We start from the raw sequence: 17,253 nt of genomic DNA, 5'->3' as shown, positions 1-17,253 counted from the left end.
GTAATTACAAGTGCATGCCACCACATCTGGCTAATTGTTAAATTTTTTGTAGAGACAAGGTCTTGCCGTGTTGCTCAGGCTAGTCTTGAACTCTTGGCCGCAAGTGATCCTCCAGTCTTGGCCTCCCAGATTGTTGGGATTATAGGTATGAGCTACTTACTGCACCTGGCTGATGTAATTCATCTATATTGGTGCATATACCAATAGTTTGTCCTTTTTTATTACTGTGTAGTATTTAATTTCCTCTGTAAAGTTACAAAGGATCTCACATGGGTTAACTGGAGACAACATGAATCTTAATATTTGGGTGTATTTACTGTCTTTTTCTGTATTCTACAATTTCATCTGCAGCATTTGTGTTTGCAATTTTGTGGGAGGAAATTGAATAAGAGACTGATTCTTTTTTTTTGAGACAGAGTCTCGCTTTGTTGCCTGGGCTAGAGTGAGTGCCGTGGCGTCAGCCTAGCTCACAGCAACCTCAAACTCCTGGGTTTAAGCGATCCTACTGCCTCAGCCTCCCAGGTAGCTGGGACTACAGGCATGCACCACCATGCCCGGCTAATTTTTTTTTTTTCCTCTATATATATTTTAGTTGGCCAGATAATTTCTTTCTATTTTTAGTAGAGACAGGGTCTGGCTCTTGGTCAGGCTGGTCTTGAACTCCTGACCTTGAGCGATCCATCCGCCTCGGCCTCCCAGAGTGCTAGGATTACAGGCGTGAGCCACCACGCCCGGCCAAGACTGATTCTTTTTAGTATGAAACAAAAGGTTGGGAGAGGAGATCAAAGGATTTGATAGCCCACAGCTTTTCTCATCCTACATCCACAGCTTGTCCCATCCTACCCCTTTATAACCATCTTGATTTTAACATCTGTAGCCAAACCTGCATGAAAAGCTACACCTGGGCCTGTAGTCAATTACTATAATTAAACAACAAAGCTTGCATTTAATATGTGAGTGGCCCTATTCTCAATTTTATGTAATTAGATTTACTACTATAATCTAGTTCTGGGAAATTCATGGAAATTTCTTGGAGGTCAGATCAAACAGTGCTCCTTAAAACCTACATGTGCATCTGAATTACTAGGGAAATTTTTAAAAATACAGATTCTAGAGCCTATTGAATTAGAATCTCTGGGATTGGGGTAGGAATTTGGGATTCTGTGTATTTAAAAAGCTTCGTGGGTAATTTTGGCCCAGCTAGGCTGGCACCAGTTTGAAGGTAGCTATTGAAAATAGAGAGTTCGGCTGGGCGTGGTGGCTCACGCCTGTAATCCTAGCACTCTGGGAGGCCGAGGCGGGTGGATCGCTCCAGGTCAGGAGTTCGAGACCAGCCTGAGCAAGACTCTGTGTCTCTACTAAAAATAGAAAGAAATCATCTGGCCAACTAAAAATATATATAGAAAAATATTAGCCGGGCATGGTGGCACATACCTGTAGTCCCAGCTACTCGGGAGGCTGAGGCAGTAGAATCACTTAAGCCCAGGAGTTTGAGGTTGCTGTGAGCTAGGTGATGCCACGGCACTCACTCTAGCAGAGCAACAGGCGAGACTCTGTCTCAAAAAAAAAAAGAAAAGAAAATAGAGAGTTAGTTGCAGAAAAGCATATATTTAATTAATGCATTTATCAGATATGCAACTATAATCCCAATTTTCCTTTTTAGATGTCAGATGCAGCTTTATCTTTTATATTTGGCCACTTAATTTAAGAATCTAAGACCCAACTCATAGTGTCCTTTGAAGAATTTGTCCATTCTAAATTAGAAACATGGATAACATTATTAGAATGTATATTTGTTTTCATTATTACCTATAGGTTGGGAGTCTTTGGCCTCATATTTCAAGGAGGAAAAAGATCTAAGATAGTCCCCTACAAAATAGAGGATGCCACATTTTCTTCCTTACAAGAATCATTTTAAACTCTGCTTTCAGGAGGAACTGTTTTTCACATCTCATTTGCCACTTCCCTCTGCTGATTAGATGTTGTGTGCTTTTGTCAGACCCGAGAGAGTGTGGAGCAATTACAGCTGGAAGACCGGGTTCTCTGCCTCCATAGTAGATGGCGAATTCTCTATGCTGGCCTGGCAAATGGCACTGTGGTCACCTTCAACATAAAGGTTAGTGGTTGGGAAAAGGCGGCTGCATTTCTCTTAAAATAATATGAGTGTGTATGGGAAGAAGTGGCATGCAGGCATTTTCCTATTTTCTTGTGTGAGGAAGCAACACAATTAGTCACTACTCAAAAACTGTTACCTTCTGATGTAAGTGAAACAAGATCCTCTGTTCTGTCTGTTTAGACTCAATGTGCCAGAACCATAATGTAACTCTGCTAAATTAAACCAAGCCTGAAGATTTGGGGCCAAATAATGAGTCACAGGTTAAACCAGTCTATCTCATTTTAAGAATGACACCATGAAAAATGAAGTTAAATTCCTTTGAGTATGAGATTGGTGTGGTTTGGAACTGATTTAGGGTTTCACGAGGGTGGCCCATTCTGTAAAGGGAACTAAGTCAGAGGTTTGCCTTAACACCCATGTGGCCTCATTCTTTCCCTAACCCAAAGATAAATGCATTTGTTGAGCCAGGCTTTGTGGAACATCTCTTAAATGCTAGGCCCCAGGATAAGGTTTAGGAAGTTCTTGCTGACACAGAGTGCTTTGTTAAGGTATTTGAACCCTATCTTGTAGGCTTTAAAGTATGAGAGACATGATCCAATTTGCATTTTAGAAAAAGTCACTGTGGTGTTGATGAGACTGGGAAAGATTGGTATTGGCAGAGGCAGGGAAACCATTTAGAAGGCCTTGTAGTGGAAGCTGACGTGAAGGTTAGATGGAGGCTGTGGACTGGGGCTGAGTGAGCGAAGCTTCATCTGTATGTACAGCTGCTCCCCATTGCTGGCATCACCGCCTGAGCTCCACCTTCCCCCAGCCCCACACCCCTCCCTGGAGAAAAAATTATTTTCCTTGAAACCGGCCCCTGGTGCCAAAAAGGTTGGGGACTGCTGATCTAAGAGGTGGCATTGATAGTTTTGTTACCAATTAGCTGTAGCACCATATCCCCTAGTCATTTTCTAACAGTATGTTAGGGTGTTTACTATTGCAGTATCATTCATATGGTACGTGCTAGCTGACACTACTATAAGGTATGCAATAAGATAGGTCATGGTTTCTTCCTGTAAGAGACTTAAAAATCAAGTTGGAAGAATCTAGCACCTACATGAATTAAGTGCCAAGTTATTAGGTCTGCTTGGTATGAATACACCACAGAAGGGTAATTAATGAAGATTTTTGCATTCTAGATGCAAACAAGTGCCCTCAGCCTGATTAGATTGGATTACGGCAATGGAATTAGGGAAGAGAGAATAAATTAAAAGTAGTTTAAGAGATAAAAATTGATAATTACCTAATTCTCTTTTGTGAAATTCATTGATGTTATCAGAGGTAGATAGAAATTAGGAGCAAGACCTTTGAGGCACGATGATGGTAAGAAACTCAAATGGAAGAAGAGTTCTTTAAATGGTTAAAGAGCCCTGGCAAAGGTGGACCTAGAGACAGAGATTTGGGAATCTCTGCATAGACATGAATTTTGAAGGTTAGGGCTGGGCTTTTTCTGGTTTGCCCATACTCCGAGAATGTAGTCCCTCTGGGGTCTCGACAGAAAGCCAGGATTGTTTACCAGGGCCTGTCCACCATTAGGTCCTGAACTCCAATGAGTCTGTCCCCCAGCACTTCAGGTGACTGAAAACATTGCTCAGCTCTGTAGATTCCTAGCTGCTGCTTTCTGTTTAGTTTGTCAGAGCTTTCCTCTATGCATGCACCTAAAGTGCTTTTAAAGATTTGGGGGATATGGGAGACTTTACTAACAAGACTGATGGGGGAATGAGGGAAACAAGTCTAAAATCTGAGGTAAAAAAATGTTTTGGGGCTGGGCACGGTGGCTCACGCCTGTAATCCTTACACTCTAGGAGGCCGAGGTGGGAGGATCGCTTGAGATCAGGAGTTCGAGATTAGCCTGAGCAAGAGCGAGACCCCATCTCTACTAAAAAATAGAAAGAAATTAACTGGACAACTAAAATATATAGAAAAAATTAGCTGGGCATGGTGGCGCATGCCTGTAGTCTCAGCTACTCGGGAGGCTGAGGCAGAAGATCGCTTGAGTCCAAGAGTTTGAGGTTGCTGTGAGCTAGGCTGATGCCATAGCACTCTAGCCCAGGCAACAGAGTGAGACTCTGTCTCAAAAAAAAAAAAAAAAAAAAAGAATGTTTTGGGATTCAGGATGTGTCCATACCACTCTGATATAAAGGCTTCTACAGTTCACTAAATGATGTCATGTGATGACCTAGAACCAGACATCAGAAGAACAAAAAGGTGGAAGAATTTGAGACTCTTGAAACTGTCTGTGAAGGTAGTTCTCAGTAGAACTTTTTGGAAACAGCATGACAAACAGATCACACAAATTTTAGATATCAAAAAAAACAGCAGAAGAGTTCCTGGGTCTGTGTCATGGAAAATATACTGGAGTTTGAAAAAAAGATTGATCTTTCATTATCATTAACTTAAGGGAAGTCAAAGAGAGCATAAAAAGAGAACCAGTTTATAATAAGGATCAGGATAGTGTGGGTGCAAGTTACAAATTAGTTCATAATATGGGTTTGCCCCCAGTAGATCAGGGAGGGGGAGGTCATGAACACAGCAAAGAGGATTGGAGTGGGAATAATAGCCAAAGGTTGGGAAGTCAAGAATATGGAGTGGGTATGAGAATTTGAGTACACGTAATAGAATCGAGAGTTTGTACCAAAGGTAGTGATTTTGGTTAGCTGATTTTGAGGTTTGCCAGCTGAGTTGCTTTTATATATAGTTATGGCTTGTTTTCCAGAACAACAAACGACTCGAGATCTTTGAATGCCATGGCCCTCGGGCAGTCAGCTGCCTTGCCACAGCTCAGGAAGGTGCCCGAAAGCTGCTGGTTGTGGGATCTTATGACTGTACCATTAGTGTACGTGATGCCCGGAACGGACTGCTCCTCAGAACTCTGGAGGGCCATAGCAAAACCATTCTTTGCATGAAGGCAAGTATGGTGTAAGAGAACAGGAGTTGTCTCAAATAGTAGGGATTTGCATGGCATTCCCCCAGTTGTCTAATGCGTTATTTAGGACAGGATCTTGGAAAGAGCAAAGGAGATTGTAGACCTTTTTTTATGCCTGGGTTGCCAAGTGATATACTTTTATTTGAGAAACAATAAGAAGGTATTATATTACACAGTATTGGTATACTGTAATGCCCTTCTAGGCAAATCATTCCGGAGAGGTAACAAACCTAGTGATACATTGTCAATTCCTCAGAGTGCTTGGTAGGAGAGTATAAGTTTCAGTTGAGAAAATTTGTTTGAGAAACTTGTTTTATACCTAGTTCATGCTCATCTCAGGATGGGATGGAAATTAGAACTTGCCAGTGTGTGTTATAAGTAATAGAGGAAACTGAGAACCTTGTGCAGAATCTGACTCATTGAATGTTTTGCTTTAAGGTGGTGAATGACCTTGTGTTCAGTGGCTCCAGTGACCAGTCAGTCCATGCCCACAACATTCATGTAAGCTATGTTGGTCGTTCAAAGAAATCTTGAAGAAAATGGTGGTTAAAGTTTGAAGGTTTCCTCAGATCTCTTGCAGTTTAAATTAAGTCCTTTATCTAGTGACAGGATTAATAATAATTCCTGTGCATATACTCTTAGATAATAAAGAACAACATAGAAATTCCGACCTCAACAAAATTTTTAATAGGGGACAGACTCAAAGTTTATGTCAAGTTTAGTTTGAATGCCTTATTTAAATTTGAGATAAATTGAGCGGCTGAGGCTTGCATAAAGTGGATACGATATGTATTAATAGTTAAAACAAATAAAAACGACTGAGAGACTACTCCCAGGTCGTAGAAGGCAGCTCTCTGAAGCTCAGTTCCTGGTCTGTAAACCTGGGCATCATCCCACCTGATGGATTTGTCTAGATCCAATGAAATGATAAAAGGGAAAGTACTTAGCAGGCTATAGAATATATACAGATAGAATTGTGGCCTTCTCTTTCTGTGACATTAGGTTCTCCCCATCAGGATATATCCTATGTATTTTGTATAGGTAACAATGCTTGTGGGAGTCCATCAGCTGTTCAAATTAGTACAGTTACGTGTGTGTACGGAAGCCTCAGAATTATGCCTCTTAGAATTATAGACTCGTAAGTAGGAAGGAATCTTGAAAGTCACCCTAGTGACTCTGACCTCTCTTCTGATGTAGACTGGTGAGCTTGTGCGGATCTATAAAGGCCACAATCATGCAGTGACTGTGGTGAATATCCTAGGAAAGGTGATGGTGACTGCTTGCCTGGATAAATTTGTTCGAGTCTATGAATTACAGGTAGAATTAAGATCCAATATTTTGCTTCAATGATTTGGGGAGATTGTCTATTTAGGTTTGGTACTGATTGTTGATACAGTGAGGCTGGGGTGGAACCCAGGAATCTGCATTTTCACAAGCACTCTAGATAATTATGGAACAGCTGGCCCATGGACTGTGCTCGCAGAAACACTGCCCTGAGATATTTGGTCTGGCTCACGGGCATCAAAACTTAAGTGGTTTCTGGAGAGCAACTCCAGTCTCTTTAGTTCTCCTTGTATGCACCTTCAAGTTTGAGACTTGAAGTTTGATACTAAAGAAATTGGTTTTATTTTCTAATTACCAGCTCCCCCTTGAAGAGTGGGTCTTAATAGACTGCTGTTAGATTGTATTTCTGTTAGAATGCTACTAGTGCTTCAACTGAGTGGCTCAGGCCTAGTTTTAAATTTACCAAAGAACTTTGGGGATTGTGCTTATTAAAGATAAGGTATAAATAACCTTAATTCTCTCTCTCTTTTTTTTTTTTCATTTTGCCTAAGTCTCATGATCGATTGCAAGTTTATGGAGGACACAAAGACATGATTATGTGTATGACCATCCATAAAAGTATGGTGAGTATTATTTGTCATGTCAGGTATTTGCCTTTGAATGTGTTTATTAAAAATTCTACGTACTGAAAAATTACCACTTATCACTTCCAAAAGTGACACCTGTTTCTGATATACCTCATTATTAAATACCTTTCTATCTCTTGACATAATAATAGTGAGAATTAACCCAGGGACAATGTTGACTATTCTGTTTTCTATTAATAGCTAAAATAATCACAATAAAAATCTAATACCACCATCAAATAGGTAGTAAATTTAAGATGCTTCTGAAAGGTGAGCGGTGCTTTTTCCAGAGACATGATCCGAACAGAACGTTGGGGTGGAGTCAGGAGATTTGGCCAGAGTGGCATAGTTATAACAGATCTAAAAGTAGAAGCTAACTCATTTAACCCTGCCAAGCCTTGGTTTATTTTATTTTTAAATTATGAGGTTGAACCAGAATGGATGTTTTTTAAACTCTAGTAGAACCCTTTCTTCCAATGCAATACAGGTGCCTGCCTAATGTACAGCACCTGATAGAAACCAGAGCCACACCAGTTAAGTGGGTACCCTGAACCCTACCGCTCCTGCTCTCTGCCACGTCCCAAGAGTGGCTCTCAGGGAGCACAATTTCAAAGTGCCTAGGCCAGAAGATCAAGAAAATACTCTCATTCTAGTGCTCTGGAGCTGGTTTTGGCTTAGGTTTGTATTTTCTCACGATAGCTGCTACAAGTAGCTTTTAACTCTTGTTTTGAGGGTATTTTATGGTTTTTGTGTATGTCTGTTTTGGTCTAATATTCTAAACTTCTCTTTCTCCAGATTTACACTGGATGTTATGATGGCAGTATTCAGGCTGTGAGGCTGAATCTGATGCAGAATTACCGCTGTTGGGTAAGGAGGGAAGCTGTTCTTGTCACCAGACTTAGGAGTTGCTTAACCCTAGGCTAATTTATAAATCTTCATTATCATTAGTTTAGTATTTTTATATTTGAGCATCTACTTTATGCCTTCTACTCTAGGAACCTTATTTTTTAATTTTTTTTTTTAACTAATAGCCCTAAGCATTAAGAAGCCTATTTTTTTAAAACTATACGGAAAATATTTGTATACTTTAATGAAAAGTCTATGTTAAGATTAGCTGTGAGGTATATTTAAATATTATCTACTCAGAGGTTGTCTCCAAGGTAGTTTTTGTTTTGTTTTACTGTAAAATCAGTACATGCTTACAGAAATAATCAACACTACAGAAGTATATGAAATAAAAGGTACAAGTGCTTATTTTTGTGACCTATCCTCTCTACTACCCCCGCTCCTCAGGGATTGTAAGTATCAAGGGTTTGGTTTGTGTCCTCCCTGGTTTTTGAGGAATAAACAAAAAATTTGTAGTTTTGAAGTTCTAAACTTCAGTTTACCAGGCTAAGTTGTATGACTTTTATTTTGCGGTAGGGGCTGATGAGTAGCCCTAGAAACTTTCACATTGTTCCTTATGAGCCTTAATTTTTTTTTCCATCAGCTCTAAAATTGGTAGACCAAAGAAAACTTTATGGCACTGAATTTCTTTTCCCCCAAACACTAACACCCTTTTCAGCACTGATGGAATGAACTTGACACTCTCCATTTTTAAATTGATTTTTGGCTTGTCTGCAGCCTAAATACTTTGCAACTTTTTACACATGACTATCTTTGCTTTTTATTTATTTATTTTTATTATTATTTATTTTTGAGATGGGATTTTTCTATGTTGCCCAGGCTGATCTTGAACTTCTGGGCTCAAGGGATCTTCCTACCTCAGCCTCCTAAGTAGCTGGGACTACAGGCATGAGCCATTGTACCTGGCTCCTATCTTTACTTTTTAGTTTTCTTAGTGAAGGCAAAATCTAGTACAGCAGCCCCTCCATCCAAGTGGGATGTGTTCCAAGATCCCCAGTGGATGCCTGAAACCACAGATGGTACAAAACCTCTACCTATACTATGTTTTTTTGATCTGATAATCAAGACAGCTACCAAGTGATTAACAGGTGGGCAGTGTATGCAGTGTGGATATATGCTAGACAAAGGGACGATTCGCATCTGGGCCAGGACAGAGTGGGGCAATGTAAGATTTCATCACACTACTCAGAATAGCGTGCAATTTAAAACTTATGAATTGTTTATTTCTGGAATTTTCCATTTAATATTTTTGGATAGCAGTTGACCCACGGGGTAACTGAAAACTACAGAAAGTGAAACCGCAAGGGAAGGGCACCTATGGTACTTCGGGACACACAAAGGGAGAGTTAGTCTATTTAGAGAAATGGGGAAAATACCCTCTGGCTTTCTAGGTAGTGGGATGGGATATCACTGACAGAGGAAGAACTTGAATTTGCATTACTTTTTATAAGTGAACACGGTAGAATTAGAACCACAAGGTTCATTATGAACAAGCATGTAGGGGAAAGCCAAGACAAAGAGTCTGTGTGCTTCCTGACTAATATGTGAATTTTACCTGAAAATGTGGAACCTGCCAAAAAAAAATGTATTTGAGCCACATTTATAAATAAAGTTATGGTTTAAAAAGGTTGTGAGTAGAAAACACAGTTTTCTATAACAAATATTTCCACAAATGTAATTTTCTTTTTCAAGGTTATAATTCAATAGTTCTTAGAATTGTTCAAAATAACCCTTTTAGTGTTAGTGGAAAGCTCTTTGACTTTTATAATAAGTGGACTTAGATGGAAACTCAATTTTATGATGGCAAGATAAAGAATATGATTTAAACTGAATTTTATTGTAATTCATTTATAAATATTTGTTAACCTTTTATCTAACAAGATACAATGGTTACCCTTAGTTTTGCCTTCTTAAAATACCAAAGTTTCAAAAGACTTTTTGTCTTTTCCAGGTTCCTCATTATATTGATAATTAATTTGGTTGCCTCTGGCTTTTGTTATATTTCTAGCGAAGAATAAATTTAAAAATAAAGGGCTTTTGGTTCCACAGTACTTACGGCATATAAGTTGGGGGGAGGTGTTTTCTTTTTTATTTGTTTGTTTGTTTTCAGACAGGGTCGCCCAGGCTGGAGAGTGCAATGGTGTGATCATAGCTCACTACAGCTTCAAACTCCTGGGCTCAAGCAATCTTCCTGCCTCAGTCTCCCAAGTAGCTAGGACTGTAGGCACGCACCACCATATGTGGCTTATTTATTTATTTATTTATTTTGTAAAGATGGGGTCTTGCTATGTTGCCCAGGCTGGTCTCAAACCACAAGTTCTGATGGCATGTTTACTGCACTCTTTTTAACCAAGGCTCCTTATTCTCTTTCTTTCCAGTGGCATGGCTGCTCTCTGATATTTGGTGTTGTAGATCATTTAAAACAACATCTGCTGACTGACCACACTAATCCAAACTTTCAAACTCTGAAGTGTCGCTGGAAGAACTGTGATGCTTTTTTCACTGCTAGGAAAGGATCCAAACAGGTATATGAGTCGGACTTGTTAACCTGGGATTCAGTAGACTGCTCAGAGCAAGGGCCAGCAAACCTGTTTCATTTTATTGAAGTGTTCAGAATTGGAATAAATAGGGAGAGCCGAGGGATTTTTCTTTTCATTCAATGAGATTTGGGGGATGGCTTAATAAGGCTTCGAATGAAGAATTCGGTAGTTTTTTGGAAAGAGCCTAACGAGAATGTTTTCAGATGTTTCAAATCCAGTAACTGAACCCAGAGGCTTATTACAGTGCTCTTGTGCTAAGACAACAACTCATTTAAATGCAGAGTTTCCTGTAAATTAGCTAAGTGCTGGCTCCTGCCTTTCATGTGTTGGATCCTAGATACAGTGTACCCATACAGCTTTCCTTAACTTTGACTTTCTCCTGTTCTGCTACCACCTTTTCTCACACGGGCCCTTTCCCCTTTATTCCCAGGATGCTGCGGGACACATTGAACGACACGCTGAAGATGACAGCAAAATTGATTCATGAAGTTTTTTGCCTCCCATGTTGGGAAGTCGTTAGTTGAACTATTTTCACATCGGCCGTTCACACAGGCCATTCTCCTCTCTTCCCTCGTGTAGCAGGGAAGGAAAAAGTGGTTATTAGCCAGGCTTACCACTAGCATAAGTCTGGGCAGCTCTATGGGATGATAAGTTACACTTTTAAGTTCTTGCTGGAGGTTTTAAACAGATTTTAAGGAACCATACTCTGCTGAGACAATATGACATAGAGTGATTTATGCTACTAGTGTTCTCAGATGTTTATTAACGATACAGATCTTAATTGGTTACTCAGTTTGACCCTAATCATACACATATTGTATTGATTTCAGTTTATTATTTTTAGTTTATGTTCTTATGATGGTTTAAACCTGTAGTTAGGCTTTTAAGTATAAGTTCAAATGCTAGATTTTCAGGATCAGTTTTAATTTCTCCAGTTCTAATAGTGGGGCATTTAAATTGGAAGCAAATAGTTTCCTTTCCTAATAATTATGTGCAGTGTGTTTCACTATTCTCCTGCTTTGTAGATGGACAGAGCTGGCGTTAAATGCTAAAGGACACACGGTAGATTTTTCAGAGACAGCTAGCATGGCTGCTGTGCTGCCTGTATTTTAGAAATTCAGAAAGCAAATCACATAATGCCAAGTCCTTAGAGATACCACTTCCTAGGAAACCTCTCTGTGCGAGTTTTGGTGCAATGCTCAGGCTAAGGCAGCGCGTCAGCTGAATATCTACCTTCAGATGTTGCTGTCAGACCTGGGCATTCACTGCTGCAGATGCCGTCAGGCTGTTTGAACTGGAGGTTACCAAGTTTTCCTTTCCAGTTTCTGACTCTCCAAGCCTGATGTGGGTTTTGAACCCTTTTGATTTGCTCTGTTGCCAGCCTCCATCTCTCCCACTGTCTGGCTGTGCCTAGACTGGTGGCAGCCGTCAGTATCCTCTGGGCTCACAGGGTGCAGCCCCCAAGGCGGGGGTGGGGTGGAAGGTTAGAGTAAGCATCTGAATACAGTTTTTAGGGCCTCAAGCAGGCTTCCTGGAGACTTATTTCTGAAAACAGTGTCTTTGCCTTCACTTCTCTGCTAGCTAGGAGAGAGGAGTGGAGCATGGTGAAGGGAAAGACTCTACCTGTCCATTGAGAACAGCCAAAGTAACGAAGCCCTAGGGGGGCTGCTTTGTTTTGGGTTTTCTCTGGACTCTTGTCAGTAAAGCTATAGAATTGTTGCTTTCCAGCCTTTTGTTTCTGGATCCTCAAAACTCAGATTCTTCAGAGAGAACGGGGAGGAGCCAAGTGCCACATGCCAAGCTTTGGGACATGGTGCTACCAGGTTTATCCCCACCCCTGTCAGTCCACGCGTCTGCTCACATGTCTCCCCTCGGGCTCTAGGGCAGGGAAACGTCACTGTGAATTCATGGACAGGCTTTGAGAGGGTCTGTGAACCCCCTGAAATTGTACACAAGACTAAATGTATGTTCCTTTCTCCAGGAAAGGCTCTGGTGGTTCTTACTTGATCCAAAACATGTTAAGAACTAATCAAGGAGCCACTACTAGATAATGAGTTGCCTCACAAGCTATTTACTTCTGTCCTTGTGAGTGGGAGAACTTTTTTATTAATTACACTGTTGAGATTTGCATGATGCTTAAGAGAAGGTCCTATTGAATAAAGTGTATTTATGCTGTTTCTGTATGAGATTAGGAAGCTTTCCCCATCTCTCAACCCCATTTCCTGTAAGGGTGACCAGAGAAGCCAAGCTGTTTTGTGAGTTTGGGAATGGTGATATCCCAGGAAAGTACGTTTGGATTTATTGCCAAAACTGGCATTTTTCTCTGGGCTGTAGTGAAGCCGCATTTCCACATGGCTGGGCAGTGCGCTAGGAAAACCTTGAATGCTCTGGGGCACAGGTGCCCCCCTGCCCTGCCTGGGGATATGTCCGAAAAGATGAGAGTGGTGGAGCCTTGGTAGAGCAGGAAAAGGGTATGTGAGGTGTTGGGCAATTGGAAACTTCTGAGAGTACTAAAGACTGACAGAATCAGTAAGAACTGTGATTTGGGTTTAGCTTTGGTAGAATCGTGTGCCTATATCTGCCTCTCTGTGTGCATGTGTGGAAGCTCTTTTGTATGTGTGTGTATGCGTGGGTACTTGTACTTGCAGTGTTTTTCTTCATTTCATTGAAGTTTTCTTTCTGAAGCAGTGGCAATAATGTCTGTTTCAAGAACATGTAAAATTCTTTTAACACCAAGTTAGTGTGTTATTCAGAGTGAACCATCCTAGCCCTCTATTGAGAAATGAAGAGACCATGAGCATCTTGGCTGCTTATGGTTGTGTGTTATTACTTTTAAGTGTCTTCAGAGTTATGCAGAATTGTGGCTATTTGTTAAGCTTTCCACGACATCGTGACTGATTATAGCCCTCTGTGTCCTCTCAGAGAAGAGCTGTGACTCAGGGGTCTGTGTTGACTCTGGTATTTAGTGGCCTAATGAAGAAAGGAAACCGTTAAATGACCTGACAAAACCCGACTCGTTTCTTATAAGTTGTTGGAGGCCATTTTTAGAATGTTATTTTTAATTGCTTGTGCCTATTCTAATGGCCCAAAGCCAAGGAAACCACAGTATAAATCCTTCTGTGTGCATATGCTCCTGTTTTAATGGCAGTTCTGATAAAATATCAGTCACTTCATGTTTTACGTGAAAGTTAATTAGGTTCAAAATATATTTTGGCACGTTCCTCTACTCAGTTATAAAGCAATTAAATAGAATGCAAACAGATGTCAAAGAGCAAAGAATGATTTTGACCTGATGTTACTTAAATTTGAGAGGAAGTCATTACTTACTACTATACTCCTGCTTTAAGGGAAACATTTTTTTCCCTCAACGGGTTAGCAGTTGAGTGTTTTAGGTCCTGATCTACCTATAATTTATAGGCAATATTATTACTGTGTAAGTGATTATCTGCCTAACAAAGATTTTGTTTTATCTGTTTTTGGTAGATTATACAATGGACAACTTTAGTGACTAGATATGTGGATGATTTGGTGGGAGTAGGTATACACTTAGTGGAGTGGTCTGGTGTATTTTATGGAAGAGAATTCATTGGAGGGGAGATTGAAGTATATTGTGAAGTGGGATTTGAACAGCATGTACTCTCTGGTTTGCTCAACTAACTACAATTTATATATGCTTACTTATAAATTTTGTTCCGAAAGGAGAGCTCCTAGAATTATTATGAAGGCCATGCCTGCCACATTTATAAAATAGTGGTTTTATCCCTGCCCCAAATCATCAGGATCCTCAGGGTTTAAGAGAAGTGGTCTGATGGATAGCAATAGAAGCTGTAGTGGAGGTGATTTGGGATATACTGAGTTCCATGTGCCAGTGGGTGTGAAATGCTGACATAAACCAAACTTACTGCTTATCAGACAGTAACTTCCAACTTCCTCACCTCCAGCCCCAAGTATGTGGCCCACTGGGTCACATGGTGACTGAAGTTTCCCAGATTTGATCCGACTTCAAGGTGGTAACCCAAATAAATTGGGGGAGGAGGAGGTCAAGGAGGAAAGGCTGTTGAAGACCTTTCTCCTGTTAAAGAGAAACGTATGCCCTAGAGCTGCCCCAGCACCCTTGGTTTCTGAATTTTTTTTTTTATATTGAATATGGATTAGAAGAATGAAGTCAGATGACACTTGACTGCAAAAATGTTTATAAGCAAATAGCCTTCTTACATTTTGGTATAAAGCTGTGAACTTCATAACTTGGTAAAGCAAGATATAAAGCAAATAAAAGAGGAAAATAAAGTACTTTTACTAACTGACTTTACTTTTGTTACCTTGTCTTCATATTCATAGTCAACCCTTTCCTTCCCATGTTGGCCTAGAGAGCAAGAAGGAAATTGGGAAACACCGGATGTTTCTAGATGTGCTACAGACCATGGTCCAGACAAGTTTGGCAGACAGCCACAATCTAGAATTTGTCCAAGGTCATACGACAGGTCAGTTAGTGGGTGGAGGAGCCAGGATTAAAACCTACATCTCTCTTCCATTACATTCAGGTAACTGGTCCCTCCAGTTCTAGGAGACCCATTTATTCTTGACGTTCTATACACCAACAGCTATTCCCCTTTCTTCCTTTTATATTTTGGAAAGGATCTGAGTGATTCCTATGCTCAATAAATAGCAATAGGCATGATTAAAGATGGATTCGGAGGTTTTGTTTTTGTGTGTGTTTTCCATTGTTCTCTTCTCAGACTAGGCTTCCTATAGGTGATAGGTGAGTGTATGCTTAGGAGCCATTCAGCCCTGTATGGCTGATACCTAAATGTGAGAAATCAAAACACAATGGAATGACCCATACACATGCCTTTATTTAGATCCATTTTTTTCAGAATGTGATCAGACTTACAAGTCAGACAACCCAAAGTATCCAGCCCTATTCCACTGAGTTAGTTCACCCAGAGCAGGCCTCTCCTAAAACAACCAGGCAGACCAAGTGCTGGTTTGGTTACTGTTGAGGGGTGGGAGAACGTAAAGGTGATGGAGGTTTCCAGCACAAGGAAGGCAAATGCTTCTGCCAACAGCCTAGAGCAGGGTAAGGGGGAAGCATTTGCTTCAGATCAGCCCAAACCTCTTGGGCTAGAACTAGCTGAGGCAGATACTGTCCTTCACATGGCGAAGGGACAGTGTTGTTCTCCCTACCTTATGGCTTTACTAAAGGGACAGGCTGTGCATGACCGATCAAGGGCAAGCAGGGAGTCAAGGGTAGGAGGAACAAGACCAACAAGGTGCCTGGAGGCCTGCTGGGGAGCGGCTGCTGGGTCCTTTGAGGTAAGTGGCTCTCGCTATACTGGGTGAACTTGAAATCTTGAGTGATCCTGCGTGGCTTTGGACAAGGCCAGCCTGGTTCAGGCGTACATGGTGAGCTGCAGCCACTGAAAGAGGAGGTCCCAGGATTAGCATGTAGACAGGAAAAAAAAGACGCCAACCCTAGGGATCTTATGGGGCAGGGAGAAAGAGAACAGTCCCAGTATGCCAGACCCACTGGGAAGACTTTCAAAGAAGCAGTGGTTTACTGCATCTTTTCTCCCAGATTTTCCCTAGGAAGGTACATATTTTCCAGTATAAACTGATTTTGGGAGCTGAGGCCCCTTTTGGCTTCAAATACATCTGCCCTGTGAGCCACATTCCTGGCTAATCTTCTCTTCCTCGTGGTCCATTCCTATCCCATCCCTCCACCACCATTGAGGAGTGGACCACTCCACCTTGAATCGTAAGATGCAGGGGAATGTGCCGCATCTCTTAGGCTTTACCTCTAGAACATTGAGTTTGATGATACCGTCTCCGTCCTTGTCAAAGGCATTGAAAGCTCCTGTGTGGAAGAACGCACAGGCCAGGGGCCAGTTACAGGCTCGCTCTGCCTTCACTACCGTGACTATTCTTAAGAGAACCACATGCTGAGTGCTGTCCTTTAGCCCAAATATCTGCAGGCAGAGCATCACCAGTAACCCTCCCTTCGCCATCCTACTCTGGGCCTAATGAGGGCGTTGGCCTTTGTTCAGCCTGGATGGAGTGGACTGGAAGGTTACCGGGCTGAGATTTCTACTGCCACAGCTGTCCCTGTGGGAGGGGGCTGGAAGGGCTCTGAGAGCAGAAGGGCAGTCGCCACTCACTGAACATGCCCTCCAGCCTGATGAAGCAGCAGATGAAACTGTCGAAGTCGATGTTCATGTGCCTGTCCGCGTACCGCATGGTAATGATGTCGTAGAGCTGGCTGTTGAGGTGGAATCCTATGGGGTGGGGGGAGGGATGTTAGCAGAGGAAGAGGAGTTGGAGTCCTTAGGCCTGCATTCTATTTTCCCTGCCTCTTGGCCACTCTGTGACCTGAGAAAGGAAAATGAGAAACCCTTTCCCTCTCCCTTGTCTGGGGGGGTCCTGGTAGCCTAGCCCCCCTCCCATTCCTGCTTCCACTAGCTCCAGTCCACACCCCTGCCAGCCCCTTCCTCCCCAGCACCTGCATCATTGACTGCGTTCCGCATCTCATAGCTGTTAATGGTGCCAGATTGGTCTGTGTCATAGTGTTTGAAAATTTTCTGGCAATAGAAAATGTGAGGACAGAGGTCACACACTGAATGAATCTCTGCACCAATCCCTTTCTTTCCTCACACTTCATTCTCTTCCCACCTGCCAAGCCTTAATCTTCCTCCAGAGGTGATGGAACTCTTGTAGGTTCAGCCTCCCAGAGCCGTCTGTCTGGAGGAGGGAGGTCAGGGCCACAAGGCACATAGCAAGCTCTCCCTGGATTAGAAGGGGCTGTCTGGGGGACTCGGG

General features: G+C 41.7%; 2 protein-coding genes across 8 annotated transcripts in view; one reads left to right on the top strand and one right to left on the bottom strand.

The window, feature by feature from the left end:
- ZNF106 (zinc finger protein 106) overlaps positions 1–14,744 on the top strand; it is a 65,799-nt gene extending 51,055 nt beyond the window's left edge. The window contains exons 15-22 of the mRNA XM_045539437.1: positions 2,000–2,116; positions 4,875–5,066; positions 5,523–5,585; positions 6,282–6,401; positions 6,920–6,991; positions 7,790–7,861; positions 10,279–10,425; positions 10,871–14,744. Of these exons, the coding sequence (XP_045395393.1) occupies positions 2,000–2,116; positions 4,875–5,066; positions 5,523–5,585; positions 6,282–6,401; positions 6,920–6,991; positions 7,790–7,861; positions 10,279–10,425; positions 10,871–10,927 (840 nt within the window). The 3' untranslated portion in view covers positions 10,928–14,744. The remainder of the gene's footprint in view (positions 1–1,999; positions 2,117–4,874; positions 5,067–5,522; positions 5,586–6,281; positions 6,402–6,919; positions 6,992–7,789; positions 7,862–10,278; positions 10,426–10,870) is intronic.
- A 529-nt stretch (positions 14,745–15,273) lies between these two features.
- Positions 15,274–17,253, bottom strand: part of CAPN3 (calpain 3) — a 50,744-nt gene continuing 48,764 nt past the window's right edge. For 6 of the 7 annotated variants that reach the window (XM_045539494.1, XM_045539505.1, XM_045539509.1 and 3 more), the window contains 5 exons: positions 17,107–17,175; positions 16,937–17,015; positions 16,596–16,712; positions 16,236–16,294; positions 15,274–15,857 (listed from right to left, as the gene is read on the bottom strand). In XM_045539494.1, coding sequence (XP_045395450.1) covers positions 15,831–15,857; positions 16,236–16,294; positions 16,596–16,712; positions 16,937–17,015; positions 17,107–17,175 — 351 coding nt within the window. In that variant the 3' untranslated portion in view covers positions 15,274–15,830. Of the gene's footprint in view, positions 15,858–16,235; positions 16,295–16,595; positions 16,713–16,936; positions 17,016–17,106; positions 17,196–17,253 lie in introns of those variants that run through there. The other variant, XM_045539532.1, reaches the window with a different exon arrangement.

This window comes from Lemur catta, chromosome 1 (genome assembly GCF_020740605.2).
Source record: "Lemur catta isolate mLemCat1 chromosome 1, mLemCat1.pri, whole genome shotgun sequence".
Classification (NCBI taxonomy): domain Eukaryota; kingdom Metazoa; phylum Chordata; class Mammalia; order Primates; family Lemuridae; genus Lemur; species Lemur catta.
This window is presented reverse-complemented; position numbering and strand designations above follow the sequence as displayed.